Source organism: Triticum urartu, chromosome 7A (assembly GCF_056163025.1).
Source record: "Triticum urartu cultivar PI428250 chromosome 7A, HENAU_Tu73, whole genome shotgun sequence".
In the NCBI taxonomy this organism is placed as follows: Eukaryota; Viridiplantae; Streptophyta; class Magnoliopsida; order Poales; family Poaceae; genus Triticum; species Triticum urartu.
In genome coordinates, this window is record NC_141879.1 from 38,173,178 (window position 1) to 38,189,583 (window position 16,406).

The 16,406-nt window shown below is 49.6% G+C and overlaps 1 protein-coding gene across 1 annotated transcript; it reads left to right on the forward strand.

The window, feature by feature from the left end:
- The first annotated feature begins 11,768 nt into the window (after positions 1–11,768).
- On the forward strand, positions 11,769–15,698 carry LOC125521028 (nuclear speckle RNA-binding protein A). The gene is made up of 6 exons (XM_048686082.2): positions 11,769–12,052; positions 13,413–13,534; positions 13,608–13,839; positions 13,941–14,002; positions 14,084–14,165; positions 15,259–15,698. The coding sequence occupies exons 1-6, from the start codon at positions 11,902–11,904 to the stop codon at positions 15,393–15,395; spliced, it is 786 nt and encodes a 261-aa protein (XP_048542039.1). The 5' UTR covers positions 11,769–11,901; the 3' UTR covers positions 15,396–15,698.
- The last annotated feature ends 708 nt before the right edge of the window (positions 15,699–16,406 follow it).

The window sequence follows — 16,406 nt, forward strand, 5'->3', positions numbered from 1 at the left end:
GTTACACATTCTTGGTCATACCGTTGCTGAGTTATCCAGTTGAGTATATCCCTTATCCTCATTCCTAGTTCTTGCACTCTTTGTGTCGCTGCCTGGTGCTTAGCACAGACTTGTTGGGAGATGATCCATGTTTTCCTCCATATGTGGTGTTGGTTCCTGTCGGTGTCAAAACCGGCGGATCTCGGATAGGGGGTTCCGAACTGTGCGTCTAGGCCGGATGGTAACAGGAGGCGAGGGACACGAAGTTTTACCCAGGTTCGGGCCCTCTTGATGGAGGTAAAATCCTACGCCCTGCTTGATTAATATTGATGATATGGGTAGTACAAGAGTAGATCTACCACGAGATCAGAGAGGCTAAACCCTAGAAACTAGCCTATGGTATGATTGTTGTTCTGTATGTTGTCCTACGGACTAAAACCCTCCGGTTTATATAGACATCGGAGAGGGTTAGGGTTACACAAAGTCGGTTACAATGGTAGGAGATCTACATATCCGTATCGCCAAGCTTGCCTTCCACGCCAAGGAAAGTCCCTTCCAGACACGAGACGAAGTCTTCAATCTTGTATCTTCATAGTCCAGGAGTCCGGCTGAAGGTATAGTCCGGCCATCCGGACACCCTCTAATCCAGGACTCCCTCAGTAGCCCCTAAACCAGGCTTCAATGACGATGAGTCCGGCGCGCAGATTGTCTTCGGCATTGCAAGGCGGGTTCCTCCTCCAAGTACTTCATAGAAGATTTTGAACACAAAGATAGTGTCCGGCTTTGCAAAATAAGTTTCCACATATTGCCATAGAGAGAATAATATTTACACAAATCTAATCTGCTGACGTATTCCGTAGTGTGACACACCACGACCAAGACTTTATCCAAGTCGTTTTATTATCCCACCTCAGCACGTCATGCGAGGCGGTTTCCTTGGCACGTCTTGTTAAAGCAAAGATCATGTCCCCCTATTCCAGGATTCTCATCAATACGGGCGTGGGTAACCCAACCGCTTCTAGGACTCCTAGATTATAGGCAAGTCCAAACGGACACGGAGAGGATGCTTGATATTCACCCTCTTTATAAAGGGACAAGGCTTTTATTTTTCCCTCCCGTGCTCAATCGAATCCTTCCCCCACCTCAAGCTCAAACGCCCAAAGTTCAGGTCAGGTACTCCGAACCTTCAGTCATGTCCGAATCTAGCCTTCAAGGCTGATGGGTGCCTTCCTCCGTCACGGAAGAAGACATCAAAAAGTTGAGGGAGGCCAGATATCTGACCGCCAAGATTTTGCATCGGCTTCCTCCCCGAGGGCAGGCCGTCCCCTCCCCCGAACCCAACGAGAGCGTCGTGTTCGTCTCCCACTTCCTCCGAGGTCTAGGCCTTGCTCTGGATCCTTTCGTCAGGGACTTGATGTTTTATTACGGGCTAGATTTCCATGATCTAGCTCCGGACTCCTTTCTTCATATCACGACATTTATTGTCGTGTGTGAGGCCTTCCTCCGGGTTACCCCTCACTTTGGCCTGTGGCTCAAGACCTTTGAAGTAAAGCCGAAGGTGATCGAGGGGCAACATGCAACATGTGGAGGTGCCTCAATACACAAGATGATGGGAGCTCCGTGGCATAGAGGTTCCATCCCAGAGGTGTCTGAATTGTGGCAACAGGAGTGGTTCTACATCACGGCTCCTAGAAGTGCCAAGTGGGCGGCCGCCCCTATTTTCCGCTCGGGCCCTCCACCACAACTGATGTCATGGATCAGCAGAGGTCTGAGCTGGGGTCTAGCCAAGGACGTGCCTATACTGCAAGGCCGCATTCGAGATCTCTTCAATGGAGATTTCAGTTTGGTTGCGTTAATACAAGTTATGCTGGTTCGTCAAGTCCAGCCTTGCAAACGCCGGCCCCTTCGCTTGTGGGAGTTCAATCCCGAGGGACCGCGTGTCATTCAAAATTTTCTCGGCCTGACGCACGACGAGATGTACAAGTCATTCTTCGGACCTCAGGTAGAGTGTCCGGAAATCACCGAGGACGTGGGCCTGAGTAGTAACCGCGCCGCCGAACAGGTAAGGAATCTTCCGGCCGAACATACTATCTCTCCTTTGTTACGAAGTTATTTCTGAGAGTTCGCTTTTTGACCAGGACTGGCTAACAAAGGAGAAGTTGGTTCGGTGTTCGGCCCCCCTCCCTGAGGGTTTGGAAAATCTGGTATTGGAAAAGATGCTCCAGACCGCACCTTGCCCGGAGCCCTTGAAGGAAGATACTGTGGAGGATAATACGGGCGGACGCGGCCCCCAACGCTGCCCATTCTAACCGAGGGAGCGAGCGTCTCCATGAAGGAAGACGACCAGAAGAGGAAAAGGGCTGCGCCCGGGGATTCAGAAGCCGAAGCTTCCAAACGGGAGAAGAAGTCTCCCGCAGAGGGTCCTACCTTGGGGGGTGCTGTTGCCGCACAAAGTCCGCGGGGGGATCAATTCTCCCGCGAGTCGTAAGTGACCCGAAATACTTTAATAGTACAGATATGCCATCTTTTTCTTCTGAGAAAATAACCACCGCATATATCTTTGCAGTTCGGGCCTTAGCCCCTCTCAAATGAGCTCGTCTTCGGGGAATCTTCTTCTAGAGATGATGGAGAGCGAAACGCCTCCTCCGGACTCCTCCGCTCCGGAAGCGGGCGACCCCGAAGTGTCGTCGCGGAGGGCCTCTCCGAGTCCGGTGAGGCCAGAAGATAATCCCATTGACCCCCGAAGCTCCAAGTGTCTGGCTCCCGAAGAGAGCAGACAAAAGAGTCCGGCACCGTCTAGTGTGCGATCGGATGTTCTGAGGGAGTTGGTGGGGCGAGCGGCCATCTCAGATGAACACCGTGTGCTGATGAATACGGTGATGAAGAGAATCTCGTCTGCCGAAAGCGGATTGCATGAAGCTTTTATGAGTCTACTGACAGGCTTTGAGGTACGTAAAAGAATGTATGATAGTCCTGCACATGCTAGGTGTGCCCTGTGTAGATAGTAGCCCCTGAGACTCTGGTGTTCGTCGGAAAAGACGACGAACAGAGGATCATATTCCCAGGTAATAATCATACTGCCTCTATGTGCAGGTGATGGAAGCTCCGGTGGCTAGCCGGACTAGCGAGTTTGCCCATTTAGAATGGCAGTTGGATGCGACAGACGTCGACATCGAGCTTGTTAACAAAAGGCTTGACGAGGCACAGGGTAAGTGTCATTATCTAGTAAACGCAACATAGGAAGAGAAGCATGATGCCAGTATCTTTAATATGTTGTGACTACAGATGGAGCTGCCGCTGTTGAAGCCTTGCGGGCAGAACTTGCCCGAGCCAAGGAACAAGCGAGGTTGGGTAATGCGGCTGCTTTGAAGGCGGCCGAAGAGTTGCAAGCCGAGAAGACCGCGCATGGCGAGAGCCGAGATAAGATGGCCAATATGGCCATAGAATTAAAAGCCGTCGCCGACCATTGCCGGGTTATTGAAAAGGAAAACCAAGTGAAGGCATCGGACCTTGAGAAGGCTGCTGCGACGAGAAAAGACCTCCGCTCTGCTATGAGGGCAAAGAAGGAGGAGCTGCGGGAAGCCGGGGATATTGTAGCTGGGAAATCCTTTATGCCGCGGAGGAAGTTCGGAGATCCAGGGTATGCCCCTCTGGATCGGCTGTGGAGTTCGAAGGATGTGTATATGGATTTGGCGGCGAGCGCTGCCGATGCGGCCAAGTACTTCCAGGGTCAGACGGACCGTGAAGTAGACCAGCTGTTTTGGAGAAAATTCCATTCTCCCACGCATCCGCTTTCATTGACTGACCAATTAGCCGAATGGGCCGAACTGAATAGGTTGTCCGGACTCGCCATGAGGTCTGTTGTGGATCAACTATGGCCGAAAAAGCCAAAACCGAACAGCTATTTCAGCTTGGTGCAGCAGTTCCTTGACGTGGTGCCGCGCATTAATGCGATGAAGAGGTCGGCGTGCATAGAGGGCTCACGGATGGCCTTTGCCCGTGTTAAAGCATACTGGGCGGAGATGGATGCTACCACTGTTGCAGCGCGGGATTCGGCCATAGGTCGAATGGCTGCTGAGCACTACTTTGAAGAAGTTCTTGAGGGTGCTCGTTTGATAGAGACCCAGTGCTCAAAAAATATTATGTTTGAGTGATATGTAATCTCATTGTAAGCGAAATGCTTGTATAAATTTTTATAAGGCTATTTTTATACTTTTGCTTGAAAGTAATATGATGCCTCCTGGGCGGCCGTTTATGTATACATGTGTATAACCTGAAAGATTGCAGTCTTCGGCTTCAACCCCCACGCATATAATGCGGAGGTGCTCGCAAAAACACACGTTCACACTTAACCCAACGTCTTGGTCCTATTAAGGAGGTGATAGCGGAGCGAGCGAGGCAACCAGACTATAATGCTTTAGCACTTTCACTTAGCCATAGGAGTTTGACAGTGGGGCTACTAGATAGCCCCTGGTGGCTCCGCACTCTCCCGATCCCGGGGTGCGTACATGCCTGGCCGGAAAACGGCCCTTCGTTAAGGCGGAGGAATTCTAACATTCTAATAGGTCATCGAGTAGTTGACCAGTCTCACGCTATATCATGACAGTCAGTTTTCAGCTTTCTCTACCGAGGTGCTCGTCCGGATGAACCAGGGCACAATCGCAGTAGTTCTCCTGGTGCTACCTTAGCCGGTAAAGCGGAACGTAAGGCACCAAAACACAGGAGCCGAGCAAACCCAACATTTGACCAAAGACAATGATTCGGAGCTGATGCATATACGGCCAAACTCGCGACGCCGGACACTCCCTAAGGTATTCGGTCTTTATGGTATAAACTGGGCCTAAATAATGGCCTTTGTAAGAAGCCTCTTGTGTCCAGGTACGTGCATTGTTCTGGCGTGGCCACATGCCAAGACGTCAGCATCCTTCTCAACGGTGGATATGTATCAACAAGAGACAGTAAAAAAGGTTTACGCAGGGTCTTAATCTAAAAAGAATCCTTGGAGCGGGTCCCTGCTGCACGTCTGCGCCTGTGTCTCCGTTGTGCCGTTTCCTGGACGGGTGTAGCACGATGATCGTCTGTAAAAGAGAGGAATTTAGGTGAAAAAGTTGTCGTGCAAAAAGATAAATTTTAAAGAAACCATGTATAATTCAAGATGAGAAGAAATTGCCACTTGTCTGCGCGCGTTGAGCCCCTTGTATTGACAAATAGGGGTGTGACCGTCTATTCGGTATAAATAGCGGCGCCGGACTTGATTAGTTGTGTCTGAGGTCTTGACGACCTATTGGATGCTTTCATTGGTCCGGGCGCCTTTAGTGTGCGGCTGCCAAGGCAGCCGCACTCTCTTCGGCGCGCAGAGATCGCTTGATATTTCCATTCACTGAAATGATGCCGCGTGGACCGGGCATCTTGAGTGTGAGGGAGGCGTAGTGTGGTATTGCATTAAAGCGAGCGAAAGCTTCGCGTCCGAGCAGTGCTTGATAGCCACTTTGGAACGGAGCGACGTGGAAGGTTAAATGCTCGCGACGGAAGTTATCGGGGGAGCCGAATATAACTTGTAGTAGGAGGGAGCCCGTACAATGAGCCCCTGGGCCTGGCGTTACTCCTTTAAAGGTAGTATTGCTGTGGCGAATTTTTGTTGGGTCTAGCCCCATCTCGCGGATTGTATCCTGATATATTAGGTTTAGATTGCTGCCACCGTCCATCAAGACTCGTGTGAAGTGATATCCGTCAATTACTGGGTCTAATACCAGGGCATCCCATCCTGCGTGTCGGATACTTGCTGAGTAATCGCGATGGTCGAAAGTGATCGGTTGAGACGACAAGTGGCAGGACTTCGTGGTGACAGGCACTTGGGTATGTTTTCCTTGGAGTGCCGTGTTGTTTTTTCCCTTGATCACGTGTAACGCGTTTACTGTTTTGACTTCTGGTGGAAATTTCTTTCGTTCCCCATTGTCTTGCTTGGGAGGCTCGTCCTCGTCTTCACTTGGTGTATATCCTCCCCCTTGTGTACGGCGTTGAGCTTGCCGGACTGCTTGAAGACCCAACATTCTCTGTGGGTATGATTAGCGGGTTTACCAGGGGTACTATGGATCTGACATACCTGGTCCAGAATTTTGTTGAGGCTGGACAGTTCATCCCTGGTGCCTTTAGAGGGCGGCTTTTGAACTGGCCGAGAGCTTTTGAATCTGGCGTGTACTGCCGTGCTCTTCGTGATGTCTTCTTTATTCTTGCGTTTGTTATTGTTGCTGCGCTGTGATTTCCCGTTTCCATCTCTAACTTCAGATGTACTAGGGTCACTGGTGCTGCATCTGGCTAGCCAGCTGTCCTCGCCCGCGCAAAAGCGGGTCATGAGGCTTGTTAATGTGGCCATCGTTCTCGGCTTGTTTTGGTTGAGGTGTCTGGCGAGCCATTCGTCACGGACGCTATGCTTAAAAGATGCCAAGGCTTCGGCGTCCGGACAGTCGACAATCTGGTTCTTTTTAGTAAGAAACCCGTTCCAAAGCTTTCGGGCTGACTCTCCGGGCTGTTGAGTTATATGACTCAAATCGTCCGCATCCGGAGGTCGGACATAAGTCCCTTGAAAATTTGCCCGAAAGGCGTCTTCGAGCTCTTCCCAACTTCCAATGGAGCTTTCGGGGAGGCCTTTAAGCCAGTGACGAGCTGGCCCTTTGAGCTTGAGGGGTAAGTACTTAATGGCGTGGAGATCGTCTCCTCGAGCCATATGGATATGAAGGATGTAGTCCTCAATCCAGACCCCAGGGCCTGTGGTTCCGTCGTATGTCACTATGTTTACGGGTTTGAATCCCTCTGGAAATTCATGGTCCAGCACCTCATCGGTGAAACATAGAGGGTGTGCGGCGCCCCTGTAGCTGGGTGTACCGCGTTGTTCGGATGTTTGTTGTGTTGCATTGTATGCTGGGGCGCGCTTGCGTGGTCCATAGATGGATCTTGTTGCGCCGTCCTTTGGGTGCAAGCCCTCGCATGGGTCGCGTGTTGTATTGTGAGTGGCGTTGTATGCCGCTATGTGTTGGTAGAGGGGTCGTCTATCCGGCCAGGTGGCTGCTTTGATATTTGGTTGTGGGGGGTCTGAGGCCTCCTCATCGAATTCAGCTAGCAGTTTTCGCTTTGGGTAGCTCTTGGAGGGGCGATTGTCGCCGTACCTCGCTGCTGTGTTGAGTATTTTACTCCATCTGATTTGGAGTGTGTCTTGCGCAACCTTGAGCCTTTGCTTCTGCTTTTTAAGACTCCTCGCGGTGGCAACAAGCCTTTGACGGGCATTCTGCTGCTCCGGGTGCCTGTCCGGCGTTATGTCGTTCGGACCATTATCCTTGATAGAATTTGTTTGTTCGGTTTGATTATCCGGATTGCCGTTGTCCGGCAGTGGTTCGCCCTGCTCCAGCGCTGGGTCTGTGTGATCGTTATTTCTGTCGAGACGGGATTTGGGGCGGCGCTTGCGTCGCCGCTTTGACTGCTTCTCGAGGGAACAAGCCTTCGGTGCGTCCTTTCGCTCCTCGTCGTCATCTTTTGGTGCATCCACCATGTATACGTCATATGACGAGGTGGCTTTCCAGGGCCTAATAGGCGCTGGTTCTTCATCGTCTCCTTCATCGGCATCCATACCGTCGATGTCTTCGGAGTCGAAGTCGAGCATGTCGGTTAAATCGTCGACAGTGGCTACAAAGTGGGTGGTGGGTGGGCTTTGAATTTCTTTATCGTCAGTATCCCAACCTTGCTGGCCGTAGTCCAGCCAGGGCTCTCCTGATAAAGAGAGAGACTTTAGTGTCTTCAGAATATCGCCGAAAGGCGAGTGCTGAAAGATGTCCGCGGTAGTAAACTCCATGATTGGCGCCCAATCGGATTCGATCGGCAGGGGCACGGAGGGTTCGGAGTCCGGCTCCTTGGAGTCACGAGTCTCGCGGAGTGCGGGGCTGGTGTTCGGCTCGATTTCCGTTGGGATTGCAACCCCCGAGGCGGCTTCCAACCACCCGTCCTCGATCAGCGTAGTTGGCTCCGAATTAAGGGTCGAAGCCGATACGGGTGCAGCCTCCAGGGCACTATTCGGCGGCAGAGCTAGATCATGCTCGTCGTGACAGTGCGGCGCGCTCGGCAGTGGCTCGAATCCGTCGAAGATCAAGTCCCCGCGGATGTCAGCCGTGTAGTTTAAACTTCCAAATCTGACCTGACGGCCAGGGCGCAGCTTTCGATCTGCTCCAGATGGCCAAGTGAATTGGCCCGCAGTGCGAAGCCGCCAAAGACGAAGATCTGTCCGGGGAGGAAGGTCTCACCCTGGACTGCATCGCTATTGATGATCGTAGGAGCCATCAAGCCTGACGGCGATGACGCAGAGGAACTCTCAATGGAAGCACCAATGTCGGTGTCAAAACCGGCGGATCTCGGGTAGGGGGTCCCGAACTGTGCGTCTAGGCCGGATGGTAACAGGAGGCGAGGGACATGAAGTTTTACCCAGGTTCGGGCCCTCTTGATGGAGGTAAAACCCTACGTCCTGCTTGATTAATATTGATGATATGGGTAGTACAAGAGTAGATCTACCACGAGATCAGAGAGGCTAAACCCTAGAAACTAGCCTATGGTATGATTGTTGTTCTGTATTTTGTCCTACGGACTAAAACCCTCCGGTTTATATAGACACCGGAGAGGGTTAGGGTTACACAAAGTCGGTTACAATGGTAGGAGATCTACATATCCGTATCGCCAAGCTTGCCTTCCATGCCAAGGAAAGTCCCTTCTGGACACAAAGTCTTCAATCTTGTATCTTCATAGTCCAGGAGTCCGGCTGAAGGTATAGTCCGGCCATCCGGACACCCCCTAATCCAGGACTCCCTCAGTTCCTTCAAACTCTGACGATGTTATTCCCACTTCTCATGTGTCTGAGCAAGTCTGCACATTCCTTGTAGTCTTTGTCTCCTCCCTTCTTCAACTTTTCCTTGCCTTTCTTGCTCCCACTGTGTTGGGGAACGTAGTAATTTCAAAAAATTTCCTACGCACACGCAAGATCATGGTGATGCATAGCAACGAGAGGGGAGAGTGTTGTCTACGTACCCTCGTAGACCGTTCGCGGAAGCGTTATATCAACGCGGTTGATGTAGTCGTACGCCTTCACGTACGACCGATCCAAGTACCGAAAGCACGGCACCTCCGAGTTCTTCACACGTTCGGCTCGGTGACGTCCTCGCCTTCTCGATCCAGCAAGAGGGGCGAAGTAGTAGATGAGTTCCGGCAACACGATAGCGTGGTGACGGTGTTGGTGAAGAACAATCTTCGCAGGGCTTCGCCTAAGCACTACGGAAACTATGACGGAGGATAAACTAGAGGGGACGGGGTTACCGGCACACGGCTTGGTGTTTCTTGATGTGTCTTTGGTGCTAGCCCTACCCCTCTATTTATATGTTGAGCCCTGGGGTCGAAACTTGGAGTAAAAGCCTCCTCAAAGTCGGTTTGACCCGAAAGGCAAGAGTCCTTCTCGGACTCCAGGGCTAGACGCCAGGGTTCCCGGCGTCTAGCCCCTAGACGCCAGGGTTCCTGGCGTCTAGCCTCTGGTCTCCTCAAAACTTCCTTTTGCACTTTCCAAAAGCCTCGTGGGCTTTCCCCTTTGGCCCAGATAAAGTGTTCTCGTGCCCAAACATTTCGGGAAACATCCGGAACCCCTTCCGGTGAATTCCGGAACCCTTCCGGAGATCAAACACTACTATCCATATATCAATCTTTACTTCAGGACCATTCCGGAGTTCCTCGTCATATCTGTGATCTCATCCAAAACTCCGAACAACATTCGGTCATCAACATACATAACTCATAGTACTATATCGTCAACGAACGTTAAGCGTGCGGACCCTACGGGTTCGAGAACTATGTAGACATGACCGAGACACCTCTCTTGTCAATAACCAATAGCGGGACCTGGATGCCCATATTGGCTCCTACATATTCTATGAAGATCTTTATCGGTCAGACCGCATAACAACATACGTTGTTCCCTTTGTCATCGGTATGTTACTTGCCCGAGATTCGATCGTCGGTATCTCAATACCTAGTTCAATCTCGTTACCGGCAAGTCTCTTTACTCGTTCCGTAATACATCATCCCGCAACTAACTCATTAGTGGCAATGCTTGCAAGGCTTATAGTGATGTGCATTACCGAGTGGGCCCAGAGATACCTCTCCGACAATCGGAGTGACAAATCCTATTCTCGAAATACGCCAACCCAACAAGTACCTTAGGAGACACCTATAGAGCACCTTTATAATCACCCAGTTACATTGTGATGTTTGGTGGCACACAAAGTGTTCCTCCGGTAAACGGGAGTTGCATAATTTCATAGTCATAGGAACATGTATAAGTCATGAAGAAAGCAATAGCAACAAACTAAACGATCAAGTGTTATGCTAACGGAATGGGTCAAGTCAATCACATCATTCTCCTAATGATGTGATCGCGTTAATCAAATGACAACTCATGTCTATGGTTAGGAAACATAACTATCTTTGATCAACAAGCTAGTCAAATAGAGGCATACTAGTGACACTCTGTTTGTCTATGTATTCACACATGTATTATGTTTCCGGTTAATACAATTCTAGCATGAATAATAAACATTTATCATGATATAAGGAAATAAATAATAACTTTATTATTGCCTCTAGGGCATATGTCCTTCACACTGGCCCTCTTGGTAGCAACCAAGTTGGGAGTGGGACTTCTTTTCCCTCCTTGACACTTGATGCATCATCATCGTTGTCAACTTGTAAAGCATGTCCAACCGAGTTGCGTCACTTCTTCTTATTTTTGATTTTCATTGCATTGGAGGTCTTTCCACCTCTCGTCATTGCAAATCTCCATCCAACAATGGTGCAAACCAAATGTGTTGTCTTTCCCTTCACCTTTCTTCTTTCCTTTGCAACGCTGACCTACAGACAACAAGAGGGACACCAACACGTACGAGAGATGAAGGAAAAATTGATCAATGATCGATGGATTCCACTAGCATTGTGTGGCTTGATGTACTCATAGATATACTCCCAACAACTTGAATTTCGTTGCTCAACCCGATGATGAAACAAGACCAATATTCTTCAATGCGTCACACAACATCTTGTCTTCTTTGGCACTCTTCCGTATTGAGTTGGAACAACAAAGCCCTCATCTTCCATGTCAAGAATTTGATCTTATGATGCACATTGTTGAGATGGGAAATCTTGTGATGGAAATTCCGGTTCAACATAGATGTATTGCAAAAGAAGTTTCATCATCCACACTACATACATCAAGTGTGAAAACTGAAAAAAAGAGCACATGAAATTTAGTGAAAACTGAAAAAAAATCTATCTCCAGTCATTTCACCGAACAAGTTGGTGGTCCTAGCGGTGGTGGCGATGGGAGACACTAGCTTGACCTTGGACGGCGGCGGGAGGGGGGGAGAATGGACCATAGGCGATGCTGGAGGAGCCGGTGGCGCGAGGGTGGGAACGCCATCAGTGCAGCCGACGCCTTCTTTCTCACGCGAGCCGTAGCCAGGACCGATGCATCTTGCGGTGACCACTTCCCGACGGGCTTCTTTGCCTTCGGGGGAGCCTTGGCGCGATGTTCATTGTTTTCCTCATTGTATTTTTATTGTTCATCATTTTTGTGATATCTTTTTTTTTTGAGGCAAAGTTTTGTGATAGCTCATCACTCATGTCGAACGGTACCCAAATTTTTACCAGTTCTGAGATACTGGGCTTATGTTTTAGGCTGGCTCGGCCCACTTTTCATTCGAGACTACTGCGCTCGTGGAGCCGACGGTGTGATCCAGCCGCCTACTCGTCCGAAAAAAACAGAGCTCGACACGCTCGCCGGGCTCCCCCCCACCACTCTCTCCCTCCGGCGGCATCCAGAACCTTCGGCCGGCCGGCGCGGCAGCCATGGCGGACGCGTACTGGAGGTACGCCGACCTTCAGCGCCAGCAGCAGCAGCAGCACATGCCGCCCCCCTCCGCCGGGGCCCCGCAGTCGTCGCTGGCCGCCGCCGGGCAGCAGCCCCTCAAGCGCCCCCGCCCCGGCGACTACTCCGCCGGTTCGCTCCCCTCCCTCTTCCTCCCCCGCACCCTCCCGTCTACCCGATCCGTTCCTTCTCCCGCCCCTCCGGATTCGGATGCCTAGGGTTTTAGCGCCGCCGCGTCTGGTCGAATCGATCCGCTTCGCCCTGGCCTGCGCCCGGGCCGACGCCGTCCCGGAGCAGGCGCGGCGCTCGCTGCCTCCGTTCGAGTCGCGTTCGGTTGCCTGAGCTCTGCGCCGACTGTCACTGCCGCGAAATCAAGCGTATTTTGCGGGAATTTTGCATCCAGGGGCGTAGATTTCAGGCCTTCGGCCCTTGAAAAAGCGGGTAAATTTGCGCGATCTCTTGGTTTAATGGTGCTGAAATCGGTACTGTCCAGGTGGATTCATGCGCTAAGCCTCGTCGACTTTTAAAGGCGCTGCTGTGCGAGTGCAGACTGGGATTTTGCATGCTTGCGTTTCGATTTAGGATGAAGTTGGGTGAAAAGTGCAGATTTTGTTGTGAACTTTTGATTTGATTGCTTGGTTCTAGTCGTTGTTTATTACTGTGATGACGGCAAGCTGTACTGTGAGCCAACACTTCTGTTGATTAGAGTTGTCCATGCCACACTGGTTTCAGTATATCTTCTCGGCCAAATTCACTGTTTTGACCTTGCCAGAAAACTTACACAAAATGCTGTGGCTTCCAGCGTTTCTGGCCCACATATAGAAATGGCAAACCGCCGGGCGTTTCTGGCCTGGTCACGACCTGGCCGAGTAGCATTTCACCTCCTACGTGGCAGGGCAGAAACGCCAAACCACAGCGCGTTACTGGAAACGCCGTGGCCTGTGGCATTGCTGCCCCAAGAAGAAACGCCATTGCTTGTGGTGTTTCCAGCAATGTGTGCCTGTGGCCACTTGTCTATTTAGGGAAGAAACGCTGGCCGGTTTGGTGTGTCTAGGTGGGGCAGAAACGCCACAAGGCTTGGCGTTACCAAAAGGGTCAGATCGTGCTAGAAAATCTGGATGGGTTCAGATCATGCTAAAATATCCTGACAAGGTCAAAATAGTGATTTTGGCCTATCTTCTCAACCAATATCCGAATCCAGTACATTAAACAGACGGCTTGACAGAGGCAGTCAGCACTGTCTCTAATTCTATGGTTGCTATAAACCTATAAATGTTCTGGGAAAAGCATCCCGACAAGGTCAAAATAGTGATTTTGGCCTATCTTCTCAACCAATATCCGAATCCAGCACAATAAACGGACGGCTTGGGAGAGGCAGAGAACACTGTCTCTAATTATGTGGATGCTATAAAACTATGAATGTTCTGGGAAAAGGTCTGCAAAAATATGTCTTGTGACCTGTATTTACTGCTAGCTTTCCTCCCCTTTGTAGATGGACCTGGTGCTCCTGAAATGGCTGGCTATTACCCTCGTGATGAAGAAAGGCCAGGATATGCTGCCGTGAGAGATACACAGGCTCTTAATGCTTCCTATGAGCGTTTTCTGCGTACTGGGGTATATGTCATCCTTTTTCCTGATTACTCATTTTGTAAACAATACTCTCAGCTAATTGTTTTCTTATCTTCAGCAAATTCAGTCCTATGGCGCTGGACCTGCTGGTGGATCTGTCAGGCCTACCGCGGGAGCCAGTGCTGGTGGCTACCAAGCTGATGATCGTCCGGGGATGGCTGCTGGGGGCATGAATGGCAGGAATGTTGGTTTTGGTGGTGGAATGCCAGAGCCTCCCCTTCCCCCAGATGCCTCAAACACCTTGTTTATTGAGGGCATCCCTCCTGATTGTGAACGTCGAGAAGTTTCTCGTATCCTTAAAACCTACACCTTTTCTGTAACTCTCTGCACTTGTTGTCCTTCGTAATATGCCTTCATTTTTTAGCTGTGGGTCCTTCACTTTTCCACCCAGATATCTTTCGACCATTTGTTGGTTTTCAGGAGGTGAGGCTTGTAAACAAAGAACCAAGACATGTAAGTGAGCTATTGGGCGTTTGTCAGGTCTTGCCTCACATTTGATTTTCATTTATTTTTCTAACTCTTCGCTTCTGACAGCCTGGCGGCGATCCAATCGTCCTCTGTTTTGTTGATTTCACTAATGCTGCTCAAGCAGCTATTGCCATGGAAGCTTTGCAAGGTGAAATCGGCGAACTTGGCATGAATAGATACTCATCAAACTAAATTCTGTTTGCTCTTAACTAGTACTCCCTCTAAAGAAATCTAAGATCATTTAGATCACTAGTATGATTTCTTTACAGAGGTATTATGATTTCTTTTCTTTTCCTTGGAGTGCCAATTATCTCATAGTTCTACCATACACATAAATTCGAATAATTCATGTCCCAAAATTCGCATAGGTGTTTGTAACATTGTGAGGAATTGTGGTTGTTTGAATCCTTTAGCCAAAAGCCAATATTGTCAGCTTGTGTTGGTAGAATCAAACTCATTCAACTTAAGTCACTATATATCCTTTATTTTGGTGTGAAGTAATTGCCCAACATCTTTTTTGTCATCGCCCGTTGCTTCACATAGCACCTACTGGTCATTGGTGATTATGCTACTTGGTGATAGATGATGTTCAGGTGATAATGCCCCCCCTAGGTTTTATAACCTGGACTTGAGACTAGGCTTGTGCCTGAACAATCTATATAGTAGAAAATGCTATTGATATTTACCGTCTATTGTTAATACAAGATTGTGTTGTGCCTTGCTCGTACTCATGGATTGCATCCTGTCTGTCATTTTGCCACCCATTTAGCAAGGTATATTATGCCCTGATATGAACACTACCCATTAGTGATGCTTGCTGCGCTATTCTGCTGCACTTGTCCCAGAGAGACGGTTGGTGACCAGTCGCTCATTGTTAATTTCTCCGGCTAGATAGAATCAAGCTAGTCAAGGGCAATGTATGAAACGCACTCATGAAAAGAGTTTGCTGACGCCTTGCAGAAGCGAACAGCATCGTAGTACAGAAAGCATTTTCAATGAACAGCAAACTAATTTAGGCATACCATGATCTAGTGGTTATTCTGCGGCAAGGTGTTGTCTGCTAGGCACCTGCTTCGAATTGGTTAGGCATATCATGAATGGAATATTATTCATTTATTAGCTGAAACGCTTGTTCTGTTTTGCTGTTTTGCTGTCTAGATGCTTAGCTCTTGCACGCAGCATTGTCACTTAATAATAAAATACCGCAAATATGAGGCTAATCTGTTTTGTTGATTTTGCAGGCTATAAGTTTGATGAACATGACCGCAGTTCACCTCAACTGCGGCTGCAGTTTGCTCGTTTTAAGGGTCCAAGGGGGCAAGCAGGAGGACCTGGTGGTGGTGGTGGTGGCGGCGGCAGCGGTGGTATTAGGCGTTAAGTTGGGTCGATGATTCAATCGTCTCGACGGCGATGTTTGCTGAATTCGCTTGACCACAAGCTCTTGGCGGGGTGACAATGCCAGCTAATTTATTTTTTATCACCTCGTAGGTCCGATAACGTGTGGAAGTGCGACCATGATATTTCGGTTGTTGTTCTAGATATATATTTATTCGTCCACATAGTGTATTGATAGCTTTTGCTCCCTCTACCGTTCTGAAATCATTACAACCTTGGATGAAATGAACTGTTTAAATGTGGAAGAGGAAAACGACCGCGGCAACCTCAGGCTATGTCTGAATCATGTGGAATTGTGTTGTACAAACGGTTTTGCTGGTTAAAGCGTGTTGCTCCACATAATCTGCTCTAGTGTGCTGCATTATCGCCCAGCTGTTAATTTCCTTGTCCTTCGACAACAGTTTCTGCTGTTATTTCTTCTTTTCAGGTGGCAGCTTCTCTAGTTTGCACTATGGGCACACAGTTTTATTCATTATTGGCAGCATTTATCCATTATGTTTCGAGGATCAAAGAATTGGAAAAATATCATTGAATGTGTATGCAATGGGACAAAATTACTGTTCTGACCTATAAGGCTAACTAAATCCCGATTTGACCTCGTTTCGAAACAAATTTCGTTTCTGACCTTTTTTGGTGACGCCAAGATCCCAGACGTCTGGGTTACGAAGCAGACGCCAGGGGCCCTGGCGTCTGGCCCCTGGCCCGCACTGCCCGCCTGCCCGTTGACCTGCTGATGTGGCAAACGGGACAGACGCCAGGAACCCTGGCGTCTGGCCCTGGTAACTGGATAACGCCGCGGGGCCAGCTCACCCACCCATTTGTTCTTCTCCCTGCGGCGCACGAACAGAGGGGGTTATCTCCTTCGCCCCTCTTCTCCCTCGCACCAATCCCCCCTTGATCTACTTCATCCTCCACCCAAATTTGTGGATCTGAGGCCCCCAAGCTTCTTTGAGGTATTCTCCCCCATTCCCTCCAACTTGTTTTGCTTTTCCCC